Consider the following 27,592-nt stretch of genomic DNA (forward strand, 5'->3'; position numbering starts at 1 on the left):
TATATACGTTTTGTACGGATTAATTTCGTATTCTCTTCTCTTAGACCTCTTCTTCTTCTCTTAATTCTTCTTCCTTAGACTTCCTCTCTCTACTTAGACTTCTCTCTCTAAACTCTCTCTCTAAACCTTTGTTTTTATTTCTTTGATTAATTCCAGATTATTTTGGTAACGATTTCTCTTCCATTAATCTTAGTTATTTATTTTATTTCTTTCATCATGATTTATTTTATTATTTTGATTAGTTTAGTTTTTAATATGTGTGAGTAGTTTAATTTCTAGGGTTTGTGGGGATCCATAAATAATATGAAGGGGTAATTTATTGTTGTTGATTATCAATGCTAGATTAATTTCCTATTGAATTGTTTTAATGCTCTGTGACTAGATTAGGCCTATCTTTTACGCATGAGTTTGGCAATATCGATTCAAGAATCGAGAGATGAGAATTAATGTTTAGGTCTAGTTTCAATAGGCAAGTTAATTTATAAATGGTTAAGTCAAGATTCGAGAGATGAGATTTAATACCGATAAATTAATTGTGTGATTGTAATAAGTAGCGAGAGCCCTTTACAATCTGCTTAATTGATGCATTGATGATTGACTATTATTGATTATTGGTATTGCATGATAATTTCTTATTGGATTGTTTTAATGTTTTACAATTGCGGCTTGTAAAAGTATAGCAATATTAAATTGATGAATCGAGCAGATGTTAATTTGATATTAAAGGCTATTTTCAATGAGGACTTAGATCTAGTAAATTGCGAGAGCCTGTTAGATCTATGTTGATTAATAAATTGCGAGAGCCTGTTAATCATGTTATTTATGCAATGTCAATGATTGATTACTATGTTTTACCCTGGAGTATTATTTATTGGTGAACCTATACCCTAGATCCCTTTATATATTGTTTTCTCCCTACTCTTATTCTTTGTAGTTTAGTCTCATACTTAATTATAAATATTGGTTACTTAAATAATTTAGATTATAATAATTAATTAGAAGTAAAAAGACTTGTTTCCCTGTGGAGATCGACCCTACTTCCCTATCTACCTTAGTTAGTGATTTAGGTATTTATTTTTGATTAGGGGATACGACTTTACCCTGTCAGGAGGCCAGGTAACTTTCTCTCTCCTCACTCCTCTTTTTTTACCCAACTTTAACTTTTTTACCCAACCTTTTTTAATTTCTCTTTTTTTAATTTAAAAATATTATTATTTTATTCGGGTATTGGGCACGGGGAGCCAATACCTGGTAGTGGGTGATACTTCCTCATCATTCACTCACTTAATACGAGAGAAAATCTCTTATTCCATTTTTCCAAAACTTTGAAAAACCGATTTAATTTATTCATTATTTGAAAAAGTAAACAAATAGCGCCCATCATTTGATTTTTGAAACCCTAATTACTTTTTATTTATTTATTTTTTTTTCCTTTTCAGGGTCTTGTTTCAACACGCTACCAGTTACGCGATTTGACTCAGTTCAACCTTTCAAGGTCCCAAATAATTTCTTGTGATTTTGAGATTCTGGGTATTTTCCGATTCTTAAATCTATTGTTTAATTTCCTCCAAATTACGTGGGTTTTTGATTGCTTTAAGATTGGTTAATGAATTTTGATGGGCTGGAAAGTGCATAAATGTAATACTTGGTGCGATTTAGAAGCAAGTTTTGAGCTGTGAATTTGTTGAGTTTTTGGGAATTGTTAGATTTTCTATAATTTTGTGGTGTTTTTGCATAATTTGTTGTTGATTGGAGGTGAGTGAACGTATGTACATATTAAATTGAGCGTTCAATTTAGCTGTGTCATTGATACACCAATGGGGTGTGTAAGTAGTAAGCCCAAGGCTGTGGAAGATGGTGGTGGGAGTCCTAGGCAGAGAGTACCGAGTAAGAGACTGTCTCGAACGACGTCTTCGAGTAGAGAAGGAGGTCCCCAAATGATGAGCAGAAGTGATAGTAGAACTTCTTTGATTGATAGAAAAGCAAACACTTCGATTCGATTATGTGAGGACCGTTCTGAGAAGAGTAGACTGAAACCTGAAGATGTTTTGGTGCATCAATCAGATATTATCGTAGTTCCTAAAGCTTGGGAAGGTGAGCAGGTTGCTGCTGGTTGGCCTTCTTGGCTTGCTAAGGCGGCTGGCGAAGCTGTCTTAGGTTGGATTCCTCGGCGTGCAGACTCTTTCGAGAGATTGAACAAAGTATGCGCCTTCTTTCCAATTTACTCGCGTTTCTACTTTCTTAATGTCCCCCTTACCTCTATTTAAGAACTTTGATGTTCCTAAGTCATTATTGTGTGTTTGTATACTTATAAAGTTGTAAGTAGTGGACCAGTGACTCTTCTTCATTTGGTTAGTTTTGTGATATAAATTAAGAAGAGATACCTAAAGGGAATAATTCAGGCTAGTTAGCATGGAGACTTACAAAAGATCTTATTTGGTTTCCATGCCTTTATCTCTAAAACTCTAGATGTTTAAAGCTAAGCCGAGATAAAGCTTTGATTTCGAGTGGTGCCTTGAGCTTTTTTGAACTTAAATTCTCAACATCGACCTACATTAAAATTCAACTTGAATTTTTAATCTTTTTTGTTATGTTAGCTCATATAATTTTATTTTTGCTATTGCTTTTGGATTTCTTAATAATATTGTAACAATATTTACTATTTATTTTAGGTGAGCTGTTATAATATGAAAAATAAATACTTATAACGTAATTCTAAGCTTTTTATCCTGTGAATGAGCTTTTCAAGTCAAGCAATTGTGTCTTGTAATATTTTTGAGCCGTTTAGGAGCTAGTTAGGATCATAAATGCCCCTAAGTTTAGACAGATGGCTAATATTTTTTATGTGTATCTGCTTGAAAATTTTGTAATTGGATTGGACCTAAGGTGAAATCGATGGCAAATATCAACTACCTGCCATTGTATTAAATCTTAGCCTTATCAACACATTGCGATCATTGTAAAGGAATTTGAGCATACTGCGACACATATATTAGGTTGCAACTACCGCATTCCACCCACATTGCTCGCAAAAGTGGTTATGTGGCTGTTACTGTGATCGCGACCGCATTTGAAATTTAACACCATGCTACTTGCTTCTTACAATTTTTCTTGTGTCATGATGATAATACGAGTGTGATGACTATTATCTTGTGCTAACTTTTGTTGCAACCATTTCAATTACATTTTCCCATTGAAGTATCAATATTGGTGAGATAATCATGGACTAAAAATTATCTTCTCACGTTTCTCTCACACCCCACTAAGATTGACCCATGTCACTCTTTTTGTTTCTTGTGGTTGTTCATGGAGGAGGGGGGGGGGGGGGTTAGGCGGAAATGCTTATTGGTTTTCGTGATGTTTGACATCACGCGGAACAAAACCCTGCCAAAAACCGCATACAAATTAAAGTAACTAAACATGCATATTAGTTAATTGTCAAAGAGAGAGAAAGAGGAAAAGACGGTCATACCCTTGATGCGTGCTTCGCTCTTTCTTAGAGCTCTAACTTGAAAGCGTAGTGCCCCGCAAATGCGCAAGGCTCCAATGTTTCACACCCTCGAGACCCGACTGGAACGGCCCCTACCCTAAAGCTTAGTCGGGGCTAGCCAAGAAAAATACTAGATTATTACAAACTTAAAGGTTTTCTCACGGGGAGATGCTTATTGAGTTCAACTCAAGTGTATAATCCCAGTTCCTAAAGTTGGTATATATAGGCAAGGCTCCTAAAAAGGCAAAAAGTTCAATCATCTTTCCATGTGTGAGAAATGATAGAGTGAGAAAAGTAAGTTATTAAATAACAAGACAAATAGTCAAACATTACTTTGCATACATGGGAGGGGTTAGGTGAGGAGACTAAGGACCACAAGGGGAGGACCACTTTCCCCTTGCTCCCCAAGCAACACCTGAAAACTGGCTCCCCACTCCGGCCAACGAGGGCGCGCCACGGTGGCACCCAGGCACCAAGGTGCGCCATGCTCGATTGGCTGCTAGTGTGCCCGCATGCTTGTGCGGCCCAGCAGGCACGCCTCACATGCTTGTGCGGCCCAACAGGTACGCCTCGCATGCTTGCGGGCTGCTAGTGCTGGGCACGACATGCTTAGCGAGGCCCCCGACCAAGCCCAACAAGCTTGCCGGAATGTCGGGTGCCTTGAATGCTAGCTAGCTATGGTAGTGAGCTAGCAGCTGGTTGGCCATGCCTTGCACGCAAGGCTCACTCAGGCGAGCATGCTCGGCCATGCAGCTTGCATTCGAGCCTTGCCTTGCGGCCATGGCTCTGGCTATCCATGCTAGCCATCCTAGCCCTCAATTGGCTAGGCCATTTTGAGGCTAGGTTTCGTCCGCGCTATGACGGGCCTGTTCTCATTACTAAACTGGCTGAACTGAACTGAATATTTTATAAGAGAAGGAAATTAGGAGCTGAATTGAGCTGAGTTGAGCTGACTGAGCTCATTGAACTGAATTTCAACGTAAGAGAACATACCCTTAATGTTTGCTAGATTTCTCGTCTCGTCGATTCATAAAGTCGACTCGACTTACGACGCCTGGTTTCGACGCTCTAAGCTCGAAATCCAACGTCTTTGTTTGTAATACTCTTATGACTCATTTAATCTTTTGGATTAATTTGTGGTTTCGGTTTGGTTACTCGGTTGAGTGTGACTCGGGTTTAGCCAAGATTAAACTGAAATACTAATTAAGCGGCCTCCAGCTAGGCATTCATTAATAATTATCTTTCTAATAATTCCAAACCCTCTATCGGAATAATACACTTGTTCGAAGGACACCATTCCTTTCAACGTTATCATAGGAATGGGGCAAACTCAATGGGACATCCATACCTTTATCTCAACATTAAAACAGTAGGTTCATATAAATTTGAGTAGGAATTTATATTTTTACTACTACAAATGAGTTCTAGTAACTTTAATTTAGGCCCTATTCTTTAAAATTATTTTTATTGATTAAAACTTATTTTTACTGATACTATATTATATTTGTTCTTTAATGTTACTGATTTTTACTTGCTTTATTTAACTAATCTAATTTTAACTAATTTTTGTTGAACTTAGCTTAGTTTTATTGAAATTATTTTAGCGAATTTAAATTATTTTTGCTGTTTAATATTTCAATATGGGTAAGAGAATAAGTCCAGTGAGATAAAGGGTTTTCACGTGGAAAAATTGAAGCCGGATACATTTTCAATTTCGTGCACAAATTTTATCCTTTAGTAATTTTCCTGATCCCAGCAGTACAAACCTTTAGACATGACTCTTTTCACACTTCCTAGAAAAATTTAAATTATTGTGGCTCGAGTTTCTCTATGACTATTACTTGGGGATTTAATTTACTACTTTAGAAGCTAATTTATATCTCATGTGTTAACTATGTAGAGATGCTCGTGACGTGAATTTTTAGGGTTTCTTTAATATTTTGTCCTGCTTGCAAAGCAAAGCTATACAGGACAAAGTCTTTTGCTCATATAGTCTTATTATGGAGAAAACTTAATTGTCTATTAGTGTTTTACTCTTATAGTCTTATTGCGGAGAAAACTTTATTGTCTATTATTAACTACTATTCTTTTTTCCTTATAATTTTACGTCAATGTTAAAAATTGTGTTTGTTGCTCTGTAATTTGCTACCAATCTGCTACTCTATAATTAAATCTAGAATACTACCTTCATTAATTATACATAAGTAAATTACAGTGGTTAGATTATGCATATTTAGTTAAGGTATATTTGTATCTATTCTTGCAGATTGGGGAGGGAACTTATAGTAGTGTCTACAAGGCACGGGATCTTATTAATGGCAAGATCGTTGCCTTAAAAAGAGTAAGATTTGATAATCTCGATCAGGAGAGTGTAAGGTTCATGTCAAGAGAAATCCTTATACTACGTAGACTTGATCACCCTAATGTAATTAAATTGGAAGGCCTAATTGCATCTGCTACGTCTAGCAGCTTATATCTTATATTTGAGTACATGGAACATGACCTTACAGGAATTGCATCACTTCCAGGCCTGAAGTTTACAGAGCCACAGGTACCAGCATTATAATTGTTTGCTTGTGTACTTGTTTTTATACTATATTTGTTGAATGTATTATTCCTCATTTCAAATAGGTTTTCTTTGTTAGGTAAAATGTTTTATGCATCAGCTTCTTTCTGGCCTTGAATATTGTCATAGACATGGTGTATTGCATCGTGACATAAAGGGTTCAAATCTCTTGATTGATGATTGTGGAATCTTGAAAATTGCGGATTTTGGGTTAGCAACTTTCTTCGATCCTTCGAAGAGCCTGCCATTAACAAGTCGGGTGGTAACTTTATGGTATCGACCACCTGAACTTTTGCTTGGAGCAACTCATTATGGGGTTTCAGTAGATTTGTGGAGTGCTGGTTGCATTCTTGGAGAATTATATACTAGAAAACCCATTATGCCTGGAAGGACAGAGGTAATATACATGGTGTGTGTGTGTGTGTGTGTGTGTTTTGGTGGGGGGGGGGGGGTGTGTGGAGTTTGTTATTTTTGTAACTAGTAAAGTTATGTGGTAATGAAGGGACAAAAGACTGGTAGAAAAATGTTTGAAACTGTAGAAACCCACATAAAATTGCAAGGAGTGGCCACTAAAGACTCTCGTTCTTATTCCCCTTTGACCTTTTCAATTCAAAATATGCCTTTCTTTTAATTGGTTTATCTTTACAGATCCACTGCTTGAGAAACTAATCAAACAATAAATTAACCCACCTATTAATTACTGCTTCACTAGTATAGTTTAATGAGTTAGAGCACTGAGCAAAATTCCTATGGTGAATTATAATCTAAAAATGTATACTGAAAAACCCCACTCCATGAATTGAAAAATCACCAACCTTTGAATTTTGATTCTATTCCCATTCTGCATACTTAAGAGATTTGTGATGTAGGTAGTTCTTAGTGAAGGCAAAAGGAGAGCAAATACAATAAAAAGAATGTGTTTGTTTACCAAAACACTTAATAAGGTGTATGTGGAATATGATATGGGATGAGGGGATTGCTGCAGTGCTGCTTGTACTGGGTAAATGCTTAAATAGTCATTCTAACATGTTTGTCATGGTACAGGGATTTTTTTTTAACAAACTCCCAAGGTATTAAAAGAATTATGACTGTTGAACATTTATATTTCTTTTTTTTCCTACTTATGCTGCATCAAAGTTGCATTGTGAATGTTCAATGCCTTAGGAAGAAGATGACAAACAGCTAAAGTATTTATTGTATGAATTTATTGATTTTTGGCTACTGAGTTTATAAGCTGATAAAATAGGCTTGTATGTTGTGTTAGGGACTTCTTATAACTAAAGTTTTTCCTTTTGGTAAAATTATTTTCTAATGGAAGTTTGGATATGTTAATAGGTTGAACAGCTGCACAAGATTTTCAAACTTTGTGGCTCTCCACCCGAGGAATTTTGGGAAAAATCAAAGTTACCCCATTCAACGGCTTTCAAACCTCAAAGACCTTATAGAAGATGTGTTGCTGAAAGATTTCAAGAAATATCTGCTCCTGCATTGTCCCTTGTCGAGACTCTACTCTCTATAGACCCTGCCTCTCGTGGAACTGCTGCTTTTGCTCTTGATAGTGAGGTGTGTGAATTGATTGATGAAGTAAATTGAATCCTTATAAACTCTGGAAATTAGGATCTGGTATCATGTTATGAAATAATCACTTTGCAATTACACTTAAAATTGAATCTGAAGTATCTTAGATTGTGATTTGTGAGTGCTCTCAACATTATATTATTAATTTCCTGTTATTTAATTTTGTAATCAAATGTCCTTCTGTTTACCAGACATTACAAAACATCCTTGGAATTATCAATAACATGTAGCTGATACCATCCTCAAAAACACTAGTTGTTGTAGCATGTTGAACTCATTGTTGTATATTTGAGCGCAATTTTGTCAAAAGATGGTCTTGCTCACTTTGTTTGGTTGACTATTGGTCTTAAAGTACTTCATCCGTTTTTTTAGTTGCATCACTTTTGTAATTGGGGACTCCTACGCGATATTTGGATTAGAGGGAGATAGAGAGAAAAATAAAGAGGGCCTATGTGATAGGAGAGAGATAGGGAGAATAATGTAACCTAAAGGGAAAGTGATGCATGTAAATTGAAGCTTCTATTTTTAGAAAGTGATCATCTAATAAAAAACGAAGGATGTATTGATTCTTTATCCTTTTGATCGAGTATGTTAACTTTGCACTGAGCTAAACAAAGAGGAGATTGCTTGCAGGGTTCCCCCCCTCCCCCTTCTCTATCCTCCCGTTGTTTCCCCTGTTATGGATGATAAAGAGTAAGGGATGGTTGGTGAGGTTATTGATTATGCTGTTTGAGTGTTCGATTTATATGGTCTTTCTCTATTATTTCCTGGCAGAAGATATTGTGATTCTCAAATTTGTTTGACTGTTAGCAAGGCGAATGGGACTCTAGATAAGCCTGTAAAGATTAGTGAAAGGCTGTTGAGGTTAAGGGAGAAGCAAGAACGGATGCATAATATTCTACAAAATCGAATGCGGACGATACTTCTAAGGTGTCAACTCATAAATAGATTCTTCAGATTTTTTTTCTAAAGGCTGATGTGGCTCTAGAAAAAATCTGGGATTTTGATTTTTATGAAGATGAGTCTTTGTGAGAAGCAGATTGTTATTTGGAAAAAGGTCTGTTGTTAGAAAAACATAGGAGTAGAGACTCCCATGTCTTGGACTTGCCAATGGTGGATTGACAGTGTCAAATTGTTTCATGATGATGTGCCTTGCACTGAATACCAGTCAAGCAATATGAATTCTTAAAACCCCTTGTATGCTAGTCCTAGTGAGGAGATTCCTAAGATCTTTCATATCTCTTCTTATATAATTATTGATTATTCTCTCACATCACACCACAACATTTGCTACCGTCTCCTCATAATTAAGGCTTTGTTTCTGTGGCTTGCAATTGTCAAATTCCTCAGAGTTGCAAAAATAGGACAGATTTTGTTGTCTTAAACTAAACGGTAGCCGATATAACAGTACAGGTCCGTTTGCATTATATTAGTGTCGAAATGAGCTAGGTGCAGCTCCCAAATTGTTTTAGACCATTTAAAGTGCATTTTATCTCAAACTAATTTTCATCCAAGACTTTTGACTGTTGGAACACCTTGTCAAACTTGTAATACTATTATTTCATTTCTCTTGAGCTAAAAATTCTTTCTTTTTGATCGAGAACTACTGCCTGTTTTACGCTTTTATTTCATCTTGCTTTGTACTCATATGCCTTGCTCTACCATGTGAATGTACTTGATTTTGTTTGTCTATCTTGCTTTGGATCTTCAATGAGCACATATCAAAATAGGTAGTTGCTTTTCACTTTTTCAGTTGGTTAATTGTGTCGTACCTGCTATTATTTCTTGATGTCATTTGATGTTTTAATTTGCAGTTTTTTACGTCAAAGCCCCATGCTTGCGATCCTTCAACCTTGCCTAAATATCCCCCTAGCAAAGAGATAGATGCAAGAAGACGTGAGGAAGAAATCCGAAGGTACTTTCCATTTTCTGGAGCTTATTGTTATTATATTACTGTCCTCTGTCTGTAATCATATTTCGTAATGATCTATATTTGATGAATCACCTGCTCTTTACCATAAAGAAAATTTGATGAATGGAGGGGAGATAAAATACGGATTTAGATAGTCTTGTGTTGATATCAAGAGTCAACTGATAGGAAAAATGGTCAGCAATTGGGGTAATAAGCTGATTTGTATTCTGTTATGGGCAGTTACGAGTTTATGACAAACCTCAGCCTTTGAGAACGTTTGGAAAAAGGATTTCGATGCGTGATGGTATCAGTTCTAGAAACCAGAAGTTAATGCATGGTTCCAGAAATCCAGAGTATTTACCCCTTACAACAAGTAGTTTGTGCTCTAAAAAATTGGTGTCAACCTTTTCTTGAGGGGAAGGAGCTTTGGTCTACTATTATTTTTTGCAATAAAAAAGTGAAGTATACAAGCTATTACAGACCATTATTTTTTAACAAGCTGCTTAAGTAAGCTTTTACAAACAAATGTTTATTAATATTTTTATCATTTTTTTTGGGGGCGGGGGTGGACGCTGGCTAGGGGTCTTAGACTCTGCACTAAGATAATGATGCCAAGTTGACTGTGGAGCAATAATCAAATCTGATTAAAAATTATTAAAAATTGCTTACAGCCCAAAGTATTAGATATTATTTCCTTATCTGGCGTTAAAGAACATACATCAAGTGAAATTTTAAAATCTAAATTCAACTCAAGAAGAGAAAAAAGAAAACATAATTTTGGAAGGAACAAATCACTTTTTACTAACTCAAATACCAAGTCAAATTTGTTATGGATTATTCCCTTGTCTTTATAGAACTACATACCTAAAGAAAGGTTAGAAATAGTAAACTAAAATCTGAAATTTTTTATAAATATCAAACATATATATATATATATATATATATATATATATATATATATATATAAACTGATATGTTCCTTGTTAGACTCCTTAATCTACCCAAAGTAAGAAGAAAATAGTCAACTCATTTGTTAACTTTTCAAAAGTTTTGATGAGAAACAGTCTTAGGTTAGGCAATAGAATACGTTACCGTGTTGACTTTAAATTCATAATGCCATAACTTCATCCTTATAATATTAAAGTTATTGATTACTCGCTGGAAAAGTTTGTGAATTCTACTTTCACCTTCAAGAAAAATCCGGATATATAAAGTGATTTCCCTGTGCATTCATACTATTTACAAGCAATGCACAGCCACCTGTGTTTTACAAGCTGTTCCTTTGGAAGAGTAACTTTCTTTCAAGAATATCTGAATTGGTTTTATTGTGTCAGTTACTTGTAATTGCTCCCAAATCATTATGGTAGAATTAAATTTATCCTATTTAGGATTTTTTTTGGCGGTTGGGCATGGCCAGTTGCTAATTTAGTATTCTGATATTGGCTGATCCACAATGCCCAAATCTCAAATTTACTTACAATTTCAGTTATTAGACTAAGATTGAGTACTTGTAATATAGGTATTGTCATGGTTGATTACTTGTAATTTTGTATTCCTTCTAAGGAAGCAATAATATTAATCCCTTAATCTGAATTTCAAATTTGAATTTTGCATGAAGAAGTTTTGACTATTGGATAGAAAGAATAAAAAAAGTAAGAGAAATTGTGGAGATAAAGAAAGAATATATTGTTGGGAAGCAGAGAAAAAGAAAAAGTTCAAAATTTTAAAGCTTGCTTGAAACACAAAATTGAAGTTTATTTTGCACATCCTAAAATATGCAAAGTGAAAAGTGAGTAAGATGATTATAAGACATAGCCGTTCTTTTTTGGTTTGTTTTGTTTCAAACTTCTTGTCACTCTATAATATATTAATATCAATGAAACCTTAAATGTCAATGTAAGATTAGCCATTTAAAACCATCAACATCTATGTCATTTTACATTATTATTTTTAGGGAAAAACTCAATGGTAGTCCTCTACTTTTGCTATAATTTTTTTTTTTTCATTGGTATTAATTTTTTATTTTATTTATTGATTATCAATGGTAGCTTTAAACATTTATAATTTATCAAATTTGGCTTTAATGATGTATTTTTAGTTAGAAACTAGTTTTTAGCCCGAAGGTCATTATAATATGAGGTTAGAATTGCTGTCAAGTATTTGTATTTCTAATGCGTTGGATATTAATATGTTGTCAATAATGTTATGAGATTAAACATAGTGGTCAGATTTTACAACAAGAACAAGAACAATAACAAAACCAAGTGATACCACGAACCAAACTTTTGAGAATTATGGATAAATAAAAAATAATACAAGACATAACATGTATATGTAATGGAAAAAAAAGACTTATTATTAGTGCATTGAGATTAATTATTGCTTGAGATTTTGTTGTTGTTTAATTATTGAATTTAAGTCCCTTACATATAAAATTCAAGATAGTAGTTATGATGAATGAATGGATATAAAATAATATAGCTTAGATGGTAAGTTAGATATATTATTAGTGAAAGGTTTTAAGTTCAAATCTTAAAAACTTTTTTTTAGAATGATAAAGTAATTGTAGATTGAAGATTAATATAAGACTTGCACTCGCCATGTCATTGCTCATGTGGCACCAAATAATGTTGGAGGATGGATGACACATAATAATAACTTATTGTTCTTTGGAGTTTTAATATGGTTATAGATTCTATTAAATCTTACTTTTTAAAAATGAAGGCAAACTCAGTAAATAATTTATTAATATGAAAGCCCTTGTCAACCCCACTCAATTCTCCTTTTCCCCCCTCAATTCCTTATCAAACCACCACCTCTATTATAAGACCTAACCTCCACTACTGCATAAGCTTCCACCGCTGCCACTACTACCCCCTTGTCTGGTTTGTATATTTCATAGGAGTGAAGACCATTCTGTAATCCTAGCTATATGATTTATGATGATGATAAGGTTGTGTTGTTGGGATTTGTGATAAAAAATATAATGTGGATGATGGTAATGTATTGAGGTGTACTGCAAATCAAAGAGCAAAGTAAAAATGGAGTACGGTTAAATCAATGCTTTGAAAATCCAAAAAAGAAATCTGAAAATTTCCTTGAAAAATCCCCAATATTAATATCAAAAACTTCTTTGAATGAAAAAATCAGAGGGTTGGCGTAGAATGAATTGAGAAAGATTAATTGGTTTTTTGTTATATTTTGAATTATATTAGATTTTTAAAAGAAGAGAGAGAGACACGAGATGGAGGTGAAGGCAGAGGAGAGAGAAAATAATGGTGATAGTGGGAAGTTGATGTAGGGTAGTAGACAATGGAGATAGTTCACCATGGTTAATTAAAGTTAGTTTTAACATATAGCTAACCATTCATGAAAGTAAAAAAATACGGGGCTACCATTGAGAGTTTCTGGTGTTTTTTTTTTTTCAGCCTTTGAGTAGATTAATCAATATATCTAAATTTATTATAGTATTTGCTCGTGACATATTATGTCATTATACATGTTTAAATGCTGTTAAGTGCCAACTTTTAATTCCCAAGCACCTCTCATACAAAACTGGTAACTTTTACTGCTGGTTAATACAACTTAATTTGGTATTCAAGTTCTGATTATTTTCATGAAGTTCATTAGAATTTAGAACCAATCATTTTGGTTATATACTGAGTGATTTGGCGCAAGTGTTTGAATGAGTTAAAAGGCAGGTTTGATCTAGGTTGCACTGATACGGATACGGGTACAAAAAAAGGGAACAAATACGGCAAAATCAAAATTCCCAAAAACGGGTACGGCTAGGATACGGCAAATAAAAATTCAGCAAAACGTAAATCCTTAAATTTTTTTTTTTTTTTTTTTTTTTAATCCATAAACTCATAACAACAATTCATAACTCATGAAATTCATAATTAAAGTACCATAATCATAATCATAATCACATTGCCATTTAAAATGAAATATGGGGGTTTAAAAAAAAACAAAATATGGGAAAGAAAAAGCACCATGTGATTTCTACCTACTGCCATCTATATTCTACAGTAACTTTAAGTTAAAAAAAAAATAAAATCAAGTAATCACATGCTTTGTAGAAAACATCACTCCATTATTCACATAAAGAAAAAAAATAGTTCGAAGAAAGAGAAAAAAGGAAACCAGAAGCAGAAATGTTGAATCAGGCCGGTTGCTGGTGTCGGAGGGGTCGCAGCAGACGGTTGAATCAGGCCGCACAATCAACGTTCGCAATTTTAGGGTTTTTGATAATTGGGGGAAATCGACATTTTGGTGAGTAATTTTGGGCTTTTTTTTAAAACATGGGATGGGCTTTAATGGAAACGTCAGAAAATGGGCTTCCCCATCCCTGATACGTTTCCAAGCAAGAGGTTAAACGTCCCCAAAATTGCTTGCCGTACCACTTTCGACGGGGACAGCTTAGGGACGTTTCCATGGCGTATCCGCACCGTACTCGTCCCCGAAACGTATCGGGTACGGGAGACGGCAACAAGATGGCGTATCTGGTTTGATCATGATCTAGTTTGGTGTATCTGTGGATAGATTGAGTTATGCTTTGGGAAATTCTTTCAAATTATGTTTTCTTTGCCAATTTAGGGTTTTTGTGTAGTTCACAACTAATAAAATCAGCCTTCTCGTGTAAATCATTGTGCTGTTATTTTTGGCATGCAAGTTATATTCCATTTGCTTCCAAAAGATTTATAGTCCTCGTTAGTTGTGCTTTCTTTTGGTCTGACTAATGCAATTATCTCTTATGTTTAATTTTGTTACTTGCATAATATTTACATGTTTAATTGTGTTCTAAAGATTTGACAATTTATAGCTAAGATCTTTATTCTTTATGATTAATTTCACATGTGTAGCTTGCAATCCTCAGTGTCTCCAAACCCCCCCCCCCCCCCCCCTCTCTCCCTCCTCTCTTTTCATCAGGTATGATTTCCCTAACTTTGGTCAGTTATGTTTTTTTGGTTGATTTTGTAGACGTCATGCTTCAGGAGGCAGGCATGATAGGGTTGACCAAGGAAAACTAAACTCACAAGAATCTATTGCTACTGTATCTGCCAAAGTTAATGCGGACTTTGTTTCATCATTGCAGGTAGTGTAAACTATACATGTTCTTTCAGTATGAAGTATGAGGCTATATTACATACATAATTTGTTAGCTGAGTTATCTCTTGCTGCTCAATTTAAGCTGAACTAACTTGTGTACAGAGTGTTGGAATGAATCCCAGTAATCACATTAGAGGATGCAGTCCCAAGGATTTACAATGATTAAAAAAATAATCAGACTTCGAAAATAGAAATAACAGAACTTTAATGTGGCTCAGCCTTTTCACTTGGTTACCATTTACCAATAATAATAGACTAAAGAGTTATTACAACAACAATGCCAACAAAAATAAAGCCTGAATCCCAAAAAGATGAGGTTGGCTACATGAACTAAGATATTATCTATTGTGGTCCTCCAAGAATATTTTTCCTTCATTCACTCCTATCTACTATCTAGTGCTATATTGATGTTGGAGCAAGTATACGACTTTTATTAATTATTATATGTATATACATAGTTATCAGAATTGGGATTCTACCTTGAATCGGTGAGTGGGGTAGAATTAAATCAGTAAAATCAAATCGTAGAATCGTACAATTCTACAAAATTGTAAAATTGGGCTTCAAAAGTAACAAGTGACTATATACATAATTTTTAAGCAATGAGAATGATAACAATGTAAATTGTTGATAATATAGTATTGACAATAAAAAAAAAAAAAAAAAGTTTTGGAAGTAATTTTGCACGCGCATAACTCAAACAAATACACAATACACTATAAACTATAGAGTCAGATTATTGGTACACATTCTTAAGCATGAGCGTACGAGACAATTGTTGTTAAATAATGAAAAGATAAAAAAAAAAGTTGTTGACTCGCAAAATTATTTCCCTTAATAAAAAATCCAATAATAATAGAAAATTAAGTGTCAAGTTGACTCATTTAATGGGATTGCTAAAGAAGGACAACTTCAACAAACTCATGTTATATAAGTGTTTTTTATATGCCCTGAGTGCATTTGACTCATGAATACATTCTTATGCCTACAAAATTTAAGTGGTTGGATAAGATCTTAAAAGTTATTTAAATTGATGTTTCATAAGCTTTATTATGATTTAGATTGAATGATATATTAGTCATTGACTAAATTTAGACTCAACTATGATACCCTTACACTCTTTAGGCTATAACATAAAATATATAAATTATATGGTACATGACCAATTTTGTTAGAAAGTAGACTCTAAGATCTTTCCAATGATATATTATAAGCCCAATTATAACTTCGCAATTAGAAGATATGGGTTTTGGAAAATTAGACTTTTTGCAAGAGTGGAATCGTTAGAATCGGTACCGATTTCAACAATTCTAACCGATTCTATGAGCGATTCTACGGCCGACGATTTGCACAGTTTAGGTGGATGTATGATTCTACTGCCGAATCGCGGTTTAAATAACATCGTATATATATATATATATATATTTATATATAAGTGTTTTTTTTTTTTTTTTTTTAAAAAAAACGGAATAAATATATAGTTTGATCATCATTTTATTTATTTGATTTATTTCATTAGGAATCTAAATTTATGTTAGGAAATTATCAAGGAAATTATCAATGGTGCTCTTAAGTTTTTTATTTTTCTCAATGGTAAACATCAAATAATCAAATTATTTTTGGTCATCGACAATGTGTAATTAATTCAGTGGTGACATTAATGAGATTAATCTAATATTATAAGCTTAACTATAGTTAATTAAAGGCAAAATGACTAACATATCCTTGAAAATCAGATTTTTCTTTGTTATTTTAACAATTAAATTATTTTTTAAAAAAACCATTAACCACACTTTCCTCCGCCACCACATCCAGCCAATCACCCTCCCAACCTCAATCCCCCTTCCTCCAACGTTGGCCGCGCTCAGAGCACGAACCACGAAACTCTATACCCTTAGGGCACAACCCTAACCCTCGAAAAAACCCCAACCATCCCCAACCAACCCTAACCCAGTAACCCCAACCTCGTCGATTTCGACCTAGGGTTCGTGAAGTTAGCTCTAGAGTCATGTTACCGATGGCAAAACCTCCAACGAACATCTAGAAGCAAATCTGCATCAAAACCACGCTCTCCAACAATCTAAAATCGATTTCTGACCGTCGTAGTCAAGATACGCCTACGGAAATTGACCCGATTCGTTGAACCGGAAATGTTTTAGCTCAGTTTGATCTTCATCGAAACCTAGCAATGTTGTTAATGGTGAAAATGATGATGATGATGATGGTGGGTGTTATGTTAATGGTAAAAATGATGATGATGGTGGTGGGTGTCGCGAAAGAGAGAAAGAGGAAATGACAGGTGGGGTTGCGCTAGCGTTGGGGTCGTGGGTACTGGGTAGGCCGAGGCTAGCTGGGTTGGGGAGGGGGAAGAAGTTGGTTGATTTTTTATTTTAATGTTTTTAAAATAGGGGTATTTTAGGCATTTCACTATTCACTCCATTTTAAAACGTTAACCATGGTTAATATTTTCTAAAAATGCTTTACTAATGTTATCACTGAATTAGTTTTTTAAAATTATAGATTACCGAAGTTAATTTGATATTTTATTGTTTACCATTTCATCGAAAACGAAGAAGACCGAGAATGTCAATCTTTCTTTCGAAAGAAGGGAACACGCCTTTTCGGCCGCGGTGGGCCAAGATTTTGACCGGATACGAAATCACTGGTGTTCGATCTAGTGGTATTTTTATGGGGATTCTTTTTATCGCTGTAGGATCCCTATTCAAGATCACTGCAGTTCCTTTTCGGGCGGCTGTAGGACGGACGGCCGCCTATAAGTGGATTCAGGAAAATAATCCAGGATGAACGCTTTTTTCGTTCGCTATGTGCTGACTGGACATTATTAAATATAATACCATTAAAAATTTCTTTTATCTTATTATTTTTAAGATTGATTTTAGCTGAATAGAGCTTTAATGCTTAAATCTAAGTGAGAGGATTATCGTAAAGAGTTCGAACATGTTATTAACCTGGAATTCAACGTAGTTGCCATTACAGTCACCCTTAGAACCCTTAGAAGTTGTTGTCTTCTAATTTATATCCTAAGGTCGTCAAGATCGGCATCATATATGCTCATGTAAATTCATTTTCATCACTAGGTTTTCATTGTTGGTGCATCTATTGCTCGCTATTGCACATCCCAAACAAAACTTGCAGAATCACTCTTATTATATCCTCAAATGTTCAACTTTTATTCATAAGGAATTTGATGCATTTGAACTAAGATTAAAAATCTTCTCTCAATTTTCAAAATGCAAGGGTTATAAATCTAATTTAGAGCTTCACATATCTGAATTATATAATTGAGGTTTAATTACTTATTTAAATTCTAGTATTTTTCTTCAAAGCCTAGACTAAACATAAACAACCAATCATTAACTGGGTTTAGACTTGATAAGGAATTTTTGATAGAGTTGTAACGTTCGAGTTATATATTACTGTAATATTGAAGGAAAAGCAATAAAGATGAATTCTTTAGGGAAGTAGGAAGCTATTTCATTGATTAATAAAGGGAAAATCTTTCACACACTAGGAGGCTTGAGGCCATCACTCTCTCACTAGTACGTTGAGGGCACAAATCTCTACACTCAAGTGTTTACAAATTACCAGCTACCTAGCACACTCCTACCCCCTTTACTTATATGTACACAATCAGCCAAAAGAGTAAGATCACAAAAGCTGCAGCTGTCGCCTGGGGCTGCTGCCAGCCTTCATTCACAGCAGTCCTTGGCTGCTCTGATTTGGTGGCTGCTCCTTCCCTGATTCCTTGCTGCTGTCTTTTCTTCTTCCTTCACTCATACGTGATCCAACCTTTGTTCTTGTTGTTCAAGGCATTCGTTACATTTCCTTCCCCTACGAGAGTCACCTTGTCCTCAAGGTGAAAGGATAGAAACCTCTCTTGAATTGTAGCAGCTTCTTCCTTGGTGGCTTCAATTACGGGCAGCCCATTGCCACTGAATTAGGACCTCCAGAATTTCAGGGTTGCTCTGGGAAGTCTTGATATCCAACACGCTTTCAGGTTTAACTCTGAGTTCCAACTCCACGGTCAATTGGGTAGGAATCATGGGGTTAGCCACTTGATCCCCTAGTGCCCTTTTGAGTTGGGACACATGGACAACCAGGTGGATACGACACGTTCCTGGCGGTTCCAGCTTATTGACCGATGCGCTGCACCATCTTGAAGGGCCCATGGAAACGCGGAGCCAACTTTTCATTCGGTCTTTTTGCAAGAGATTTCTTCCTATAAGACTGGAGTTTCAAATAAACCCAGTCCCATGAAATTCCTCTTCTTATTAGCGTTAAATTTCATCCGTTGTTGGGCTCGAACCAAGTTCACGTTGTTTGGTATGTTGGGCCCTGTCTTTTAGCATGCGGGAGAAGTGTGTTCCTAACTTGCTATTGTGAATTCCCTCCTGAATGTGAGACCTTATTGCTGAATGGCATTTTATCTGGAGAATTATTGACCTATACAGGTCTCTGGAACAACCTTTTAACCTTCACATTTTGAGTATTTTGATTCAAATTTTGCTGCCTCCGGTTTTGCAAGTCCCATATTAATTTGCAAATGATGTTGTGTATATATTTATGGATAGGCAATTTTGTCTATCCTCTTTTGTATATCATTTTGTTCTTGTATTTCTCCTTCTTTAGAAAGTTCCTCCAATTTGTTGCTTGACTTGCTCATATGCCCTCTTGCTCATTATACCATGATTAAATTGCAGAAAAAGAAGAGTCAATCCCAATTAAAGCCTCAAAATGAGTTATGGCCTGTTCAAGTGGATTTTTCTTCTGGTTCTATGGGTAATTCAGAAGCTGTCAAAGAAGTGAGTAAAGAAATCTTTGACCGCCTTCACCAGAGAGGTGTTTATTCAGGTCCATTAGCTCGTGTGGATCGATGGTCAAATGGTGAGAAGAAATTGAATAATCCTCCATCATTTTCAAGGCTGCCAATTGTAACTTCATCTACTTTGGTGCCGAGTAGGACTTCAGTTATTGATGATAATCGCCGAAGATTTGGCCTTTTGAAAAATAAAAATCAAAAGGCAACTGATGCAGCAGAAAGATTTTCAGGGCCTATTAATGGGTTGGATGGAGTAAGAAATGATGATTGGTTGCATTACTCTGGAAGTATGATGGGTTCCCATCAGCTTGAGGAAAATACACATCCAAGGAGACCGGCTTTGGTAAGTTTAATCCTTTGTGTGCGTTACATTAGTCAATTATCGAGTTTGAGTGTAAACTGCATCATTTGATTTGAGTCATCATATTGAAACTTCCTTTCCTTCAACATATGTAACAACATTTATATGCTCTGCTGGCTGTCTTCTACTTGGAAACTCAAAATTTTTCTGGAAAGTACACTAGAAATGTTTAACTGTCAATTCATGCATTATTTCTTCTGTTTCCGTCTATCCAGCAAAGTCTTGCACCTGACAGTGACAGAATTCACTTATCTGGCCCACTACTCTATCCTTCAAAAGATCTGGATCAGATGCTTAAAGAGCATGATCGTCAATTTCAAGAGGCAGCTCGTCGTGCTCGTCATGGTAAATTAAAGCACAACAAAGTGCTGGCTAGGTGATCCGAATAGATGCTTTAAGAGCATGATTAGTCATTAGTGATTTCAAGAGGCAGCTCGCCATGATAAGTTTAAGCACAACAAATTGCTGACTAGATAATCTGATTAATTCATACTGATACAGGTCAAGTTTCATTCAACCTTCCATGTAAATACACATATCATCAACTTGTTGGGTGGTGATGAAGAAGTTATATATCAAGCAATATATATGTATATGCAACTTGGGTATTATTATTGTTATTGTTATTGTTGTTGTAGATATTGTTAAAATATAAATATAGACGATTCAAATAAGATTCCCCATGACTATGTTTTATTATATCTATAAATCACCAAAGCGAGTAAAAGTGTACTATGTGAATAGTATAAAAGTCAGGTGTCAACTAAAAAAAAAGGAGCAAGTGTATTATATTTTATTTTATATACTTCCTCCGTTCCATTATAATTGCACTCACTTGCTTTTTAGTGAAATTTCATAAATATTGCACTATTTCCATTTCAAGAAACAAAATATGTGTGTTCAAACTGTAAATATCTTACTTTTAACACTTGATTCTTTACTTTATGTTTACATCACATGACTATTTTTGTGCTTTCCCAAAGAAATGTGTGCGCCCTTCAACAACAGTCAAAAGCTAACTCGACCTGAAATACCAACCCGAACCCGATTATTAACCGACTCGCCTGAACCTGAAAAAATAGTGACTCGAACCCGAGCAGATCCGACTTGAAACCAGCCCTAGATCCGAGTTAACTCGAGTATTACAGACCTGAACCCGAAAATAAACTGACCTGAAGATGACCCGACACGAATATAACTCGAAAATTATTGACATGAATCGAATCTGACCTGAACCAAAATTGACCCAAACCTGTTTTAACCCGTCTTTAACCCGACTTGAATTTAACCCGGTCTGTTATTTAACTGATTCGAATTCAACCCGACCTTGGATTTTACCCGACCTATGACTAACTCGACCTGAATTTCAATCGAATCTGTTACTAACTTGACTCAAAATCAAAACGACTTGTTTTTTACCCGAACTAAATTCAACCCGAATTGTTTCGACCCATTTTAGAACTCAACCTAACCTGTTATTGGCCTGACCCGATTTCAAATAATCTTATTCAATTTAGAACACCTTATTAATATTGATAAAAGTATAGTTATATAGTTATGTTGTCACTTATTATATCTTATGTATATCTTATCTAAACTTATCTGAAATTATTTCTCTTACAATAAATGAAGGAATTGAATCATTCCATGAACTGTTAACAAACTGACCTAAAAAATGTACCTAAACCCGATATGACCTTACCTGAAATCAACCCGAAACCCAGACTAACCCAATATTTGAGACTTGAACTCGAACATGACCCGACTTGGAAATGACCTGAACTGATTGTAACCCACAAATTATTGACTTGAATCAAACTAGACTTGAACTCGAGAATGACTCGGCCTGATTATTTTGCAAATTATTGAGTTGAATCGAACTCGATTCAAACCAAATAATGATCCGACTTGATTATAACCCGCAAATTATTGACTTGAATCGAACCCGAGAATGACCCTAGCCTGTCTAGCTTATTATTATCCGACCCGAATGTAACTGACCTGTTATTAACCCAACCTTAACCCAACCCAAACCCGATAAAATGTATGACCAAACATGACTCAATTCAAGCATGACCTAACCCGAACCTGATCCGCATAGGTTACGACATTAACCCGAATTGATCAGACCATAGTTGACCCGATTCACACTTACCCGACCCAAACCCGACTTGTTTACCCAAATTGATTGCTCTATGCCCAACATTTATGGTGCAATAAAAAAAAAAAAACAAAAGAAGTATTAAAAGGTGTTTCTTTCAAAGAAAGGGAGTCACGTGACAAGTTCAAAGTATATGCACAAAGCCACGTCACTATCCAAAGTATATGCGTCACGTAAGCTTGCCACTTCATTTAACAAAATAAATTATGATTTGAGCTAGATTAGAACCTATATCCTCCAACACATAAAGGTTATACATTTATCTTCTCAACCAACATTAATTAATATTTTAAATTTCACATAATTAACATTTTATATTCTTTTCATTTATTAGTAAATTAGAGGTTATACAATTCATTTATTTTCATAACATTATAAAATAAATACATATGAGGTAAAACAACAGAAACACAAGAGACAAAGTCCGAACCACACACTAACTATATAAATAGTCAAACACAATTATAAATTAAAGAAGTACAAACTGGTAATCTGAGGCATCACTCTGGCCACACACTAGTTAACTATAATAAAGAAAGATAATGTAGGAAGTATTTTAAACGTCCCACACTTGAGCCCTACTGTGATCATACACTTAAGTATGGTGGCGTTCAAAGGGAAGGAAGCTAGAGCAAAAGAGTCGCCAACAAGTTTTAGGAACTTGTAAACCATTCACAAGGTGAAGGTTACGCCCCTTCAAGATCCATGAGATCGCTAACTCCATAGCGGTCTGAACCATGCCCTAAAAATAAGCCTATACTTTATTCTTCCTCATATTCATGTGCGCTTTCTGACTAACATACAATCAATATATTAATCCTAAACCTGTTTAATCTACGTTAGTTGAATATTAATGCACAAACAAAACTATTATTGGCGATCACTTGAATTGTAATCATATTAGCCTAAACAAGATTATTAATTATCTTATTAAGTGTGATTACAAGTACAAATTCCCTTTAAACCTACAAGAGAGGGTGTGATCAAGCAATACCAATAATATATCAAGCAACATGATAATATTAATCATAATAATCTCAATCTCATCAAAGCATAATAATAATAGCAAGATCCTAGGCATGAAACTAACAAGACCTAGCATGTCACTAAACATTAAAGATCAAATCTTTAGCCCTAACATGATACTAAAATGATAGAAGAAATAGGAAGCAACCTAAACATGGTACTAGAAAGCAATAAAAGTATCCTAACATGATACTACGAATTAAAATAATATAAACACGCTTTCTAAAGAAATATAGCAATTAAAGCAACTAACTTTGTTGCCTCGTATCTCTTTCTAATAACAAAATACACACGTTAGTAATTTCAAGGAAAATATTAAATTAAACAATTAATTTAAATAATTGAAATAGAGATTTGGGACCAAACCCTCAAAAATTATCAACCTTTCATGTCTAGGGCGAAGACAACTTTAAGCTTGGCTAGGTGTGTCTAGAACTCGTGAACGCGGTATTTTATTTGAAAAGGGAAGTGTAGACACTCAAATGTGTCTCCCCAAAACCAAACCCAGTGATGAATACCTTTCATGTCATTTGATTATCGAACAAAGAGAAAGTGTGAAAAGTCTAGTGATGAGGATGTTTTTATTAAAATATATCTTCTTTCTGTTTTTGAAAATATTTATTTTCTTACCCTATTTTTGAAAAACGTGCATTCCAGTTTAGTTTGGTCCATGATATGGTTCCAAAAATGGAGTAGTTGGATGGGGCTTGAAAAGACCTTTCCAATGATAGATTATAAGCCCAATTCCGATGAATAATGAGGAAGTTATGGCCAAAATATTAAACTGGGCCCAAATCGGTTTTTACCTACGACCCAATGATCATGTGGAGGGTCCGAAGGTCTAATCCTATTCCTAAACTAATTAGGATTAATTAGAAGTTTCTATAAGTTTCTAAAAGACCTTAATTATCCTTTTTGAAAAGATAAGATTAAAGAATTTGAGTTAAATAAAAACTTTCCTTTTTTTAAAATCCTAATTCTATTCGAATTTAAAGATGTTCAAAGACGGTCAAATTTTATTTTCGTGCCTCATAATCTTTATCCAAATCTTATATGGCTGGATATATCTTGAAATTATCTTTCCAATGATATATTATAATATTAATTCTGAGCTATAATGAAAAAGATATGAATGAAATATAAAACTCCATCCAAAACTGACACCATTCCACTATTTCCTCCATATATTTTTTATCTACAAAAGATTTTAACCTGATTCTAATTGGGTTGGAAAGTAGACTTCAAGGTATTTCCAACGACATATTATATTCCTTATTTGGACTTCTAGATAAAAAGATATGATAAAAACAAAATCCGCAAGAACTGCTGTCCATCGAGTTTTATTTCGATTCGAATTCAGATTCTTTTCTTATTTTTCGACCCTCTTTTTTCTCTATAAATAGAGGTCTTATATCCCCTTTTTCAAATCACCAATTCTCATCAATAATTTCTTAATTCTCTCTCTCTCTTTCTAAGCCAACCCTTTTACAAACAAAATTCCTCATACATTAGCACTAGACACACCTAGCCAAGTTCGAAGTCGCCTTCGCCCTAGACGTGAAAGGTTTTAATTTCTGAGGGTTTGGTCCCAAATCTCTCTTTCAATTATTTAATTTAATTGTTTGATTTTATTATTTTCCTTGAAGTTACTAACGTGTTTATTTTGTTATTAGAAAGAGATACGAAGCATCCAAGTAAGTACTTTATTTGATATTATGATATAGAAATCATGTTTAGGTTGTTATTTTGATTCCAAGTATCATGTTAGGATGCTTTCCTTAGTATGATATTTAGGGTGATTTGCTTATATCAATTATGATTTCTATGGTGCTTCCTACTGTCTTTCTTAATAGCATGTTAGTATCAAGTTAGGGCTATATATTTGATCTTTTATGTTTAGTGACATGCTAGGGTACGTTATTAATCTTGTTAGTATCATGCCTAGGATCTTGCTATTATTATGCTTTAACATGATTATGATTATTTTAATTATTATTATCATAATTATTGTTTTGGGTGTTTTCGTCCCTCGGGAGAGTTACGTCACAAAGATTGGTCCGATTGAGCTGTACCTGCAAAAACAACGGAGACTCCGGGTGGTGAAGCTCCGCCTCCGACAATCAAGTTAGTAACTTGAAAGGGAATAAAGAGTACGGAAATTTAGGTGGAGATCTGCTTGGATTCCAAGCTCAGGTGTTTCTCTGATGAGAGAGAAAGTAGGTGTAATAAATGATTGAATGTGTCCCCAAAATTATCTCCCTATTTATAGGGTCATTGGTAGAAGTGCCCCTTTCTAGGTCACTTGACCTAGGTTTTAGTGGGCTGCGCCGATTTACGGCGCTTCTTGGGATTTGGGCCCTTGAAGGCCGCCATTTCAGAAGCTTATCTGAAGGGGACACGTGTCAGGAGGCTATTGGGCCACTTGGGCCATCCTGAACTTGACACGTGGCCTCCTCTCATTGGTCCACATGTCTAGGGTATTTTTACCCTAAACAATTATGATTATGATTATGATTATGGTTATTTTTATAATTGTTATTATTTTGATTATTTATTATGTTGCTTGATATTTATTGTTATTGCTTGATCACACCTTTTATGCATGTTTAAAAGGAACTAGTACTTGTAATCACGCTTATATAAGATAATTAATAATCTTGTTCAGGGCTAATGTGATTTTAATTCAAGTGATCGCCAATAATAGATTTATTTGTGCATTAATATTCAACCAACATAGATAAACAGGTTTAGGGTTAACCTATTGATTGCATGTTAGTTAGAAAGCGCATATGAATACGATCAGAATAAAGTAGAGGCCTATTATTAGGGCAGGTTCAATCTCTTTTAGGTTGGATTTGTACCTTCATCCCCGAACTACCAGTCATGGTTCCATACCTATTGGAGTTGACAATCTCCTGGATCGTTAAGGGGTGTAACCTTCACCCTGTGAACGGTTTACAAGTTCCTAAAACTTGTTGGCGATTTTTAGCTCTAGCTTCCTTCCCTTTGGACGCCATCATGCTTCAGTGTATGATCACAGTGGGGTTCAAGTTTGGGGTAATGCTTGAAATATTCCCTACTGGAAGGCTTAGAAAAAGGGAGAAAGAAAAACTATTAGCTTGAGAGAGAAGAGAATAGAAGATTGTTAATGATTGTGAATGATGTTGATTGATAAAAACGGGGTATACGACCCTATTTACAGAGAAAATAGCCCGGAGATGATAAGAAAAAGACCGAATCCTATTAGGAATAAAACTGCCCCTGTCGCAGAACGACAAGGTCCAACGCGACGCGACAGCCCTATCGCTGTGCGAAAGGCTTGTCGTTTAGCGTTAGCTTTGTCGTTCCGCGCTGATTCACGCGTTTTCTAAAAACTCGTACGGAATCCTTAATTTAATTAAATTTGATTAACAAAGTCCATACTTTGAAAATCAGATTTAATCTATTTAAAAACACTTGTTTTAATCGAAATACAATTCATTATTTTCATAAAAGATATAATTATCATTCCTAATCTCATTAGAACTCAAAACAACCTTTAGATTATTCTGGAAGATTAAAATCAATCCTAATAACTTTAGGAATATGAATTAATGGGCCCTCCACTAGATCATTGGGCCATAAAACCATTTCAGGCCCAATTTAGCATTTTGGGCACAACTTCCTCATTATTCATCGAAATTGGGCTTATAATATATCGTCGGAAAAGGTCTTTTCGAGCCCAACCCAACTACACTATTATTGAACTCTTATTATGGACCAAACTAAATTGGAATGAAAATTTTCAATAAATAGAGTACATTTTCGAAAACAGAAAGAAAAGTAATTTTTATAAAAACAACTGCATCACAAGACTATTAACACTTTCACTTCGTTCGATAATCAAGCGACGTGAAAGGTACTCATCACTGATTTTGGTTTTTGGAGAGACACAATTAGGTGTATACAGATACCCAACTTCTCCTTTCAAACAATAAGGGCAGATACAAGTTTTATCAGCCAGATAAATGATTTTTTTTGTTAATCTTTGTTAATCTGGTGGCATTTCTGTAAATATATTCAAAAAGCATGGTCATTTATTCAGTACTTTTGGTGAGCTGTCCAAAGACTATTTGCAACTTGCATTTAGGAAATTGCACATGTACCCCTCAACTTCTATATAAAAAGATGCATGTACCCCCCCAATTGTACTTGAAAAGACTATTATACCCCAGATAAACAAATTTATATGGAAAATAAATTGGGCACAACTCATAGAATAAGAACTATTTTAATTGAAATAAATTGTCTAAAACAAAAATAATTTATTAATTTTTTCGTGTATTGTACATTAATTTTCCCAAAAAAAAAAGAATTGTAAAAAATAATACAAAGTTTGAACGGTCCGCTAAAAACAAGTCAATATTTTAATTATTTCTAAATAATACAAACTTTGAGGGATACCTGTTTTAAAACAAGTAATTTTACCTACAACTTGTTTGGCCGGTTAATTTTTTTTATTTATCTTATAAAGTTGTTTAATAGTTTTAAAAAAAAATACAATGTC

General features: G+C 34.7%; 1 protein-coding gene across 3 annotated transcripts; it reads left to right on the plus strand.

Annotated features, from left to right (window-relative positions):
• Positions 1–1,319: 1,319 nt before the first annotated feature.
• Positions 1,320–20,479, plus strand: LOC145558473 (putative serine/threonine-protein kinase At1g54610). Of its 3 annotated transcripts, none has more exons than XM_081619727.1 (8): positions 1,320–2,201; positions 5,757–6,041; positions 6,136–6,453; positions 7,392–7,619; positions 9,449–9,549; positions 14,530–14,644; positions 19,380–19,563; positions 19,640–19,822. In XM_081619727.1, the coding sequence occupies exons 1-8, from the start codon at positions 1,818–1,820 to the stop codon at positions 19,681–19,683; spliced, it is 1,659 nt and encodes a 552-aa protein (XP_081475853.1). In that variant the 5' UTR covers positions 1,320–1,817; the 3' UTR covers positions 19,684–19,822. The 3 variants fall into 3 exon arrangements, with proteins under 3 accessions (XP_081475853.1, XP_081475851.1, XP_081475850.1); XM_081619724.1 differs by adding an exon at positions 20,075–20,479 and having other exon boundaries at positions 1,327–2,201; positions 19,380–19,841; XM_081619725.1 differs by lacking the exon at positions 6,136–6,453 and adding an exon at positions 20,075–20,479 and having other exon boundaries at positions 1,326–2,201; positions 19,380–19,841.
• The last annotated feature ends 7,113 nt before the right edge of the window (positions 20,480–27,592 follow it).

Source organism: Chenopodium album, chromosome 9 (genome assembly GCF_948465745.1).
Source record: "Chenopodium album chromosome 9, dcCheAlbu1.1, whole genome shotgun sequence".
In the NCBI taxonomy this organism is placed as follows: domain Eukaryota; kingdom Viridiplantae; phylum Streptophyta; class Magnoliopsida; order Caryophyllales; family Amaranthaceae; genus Chenopodium; species Chenopodium album.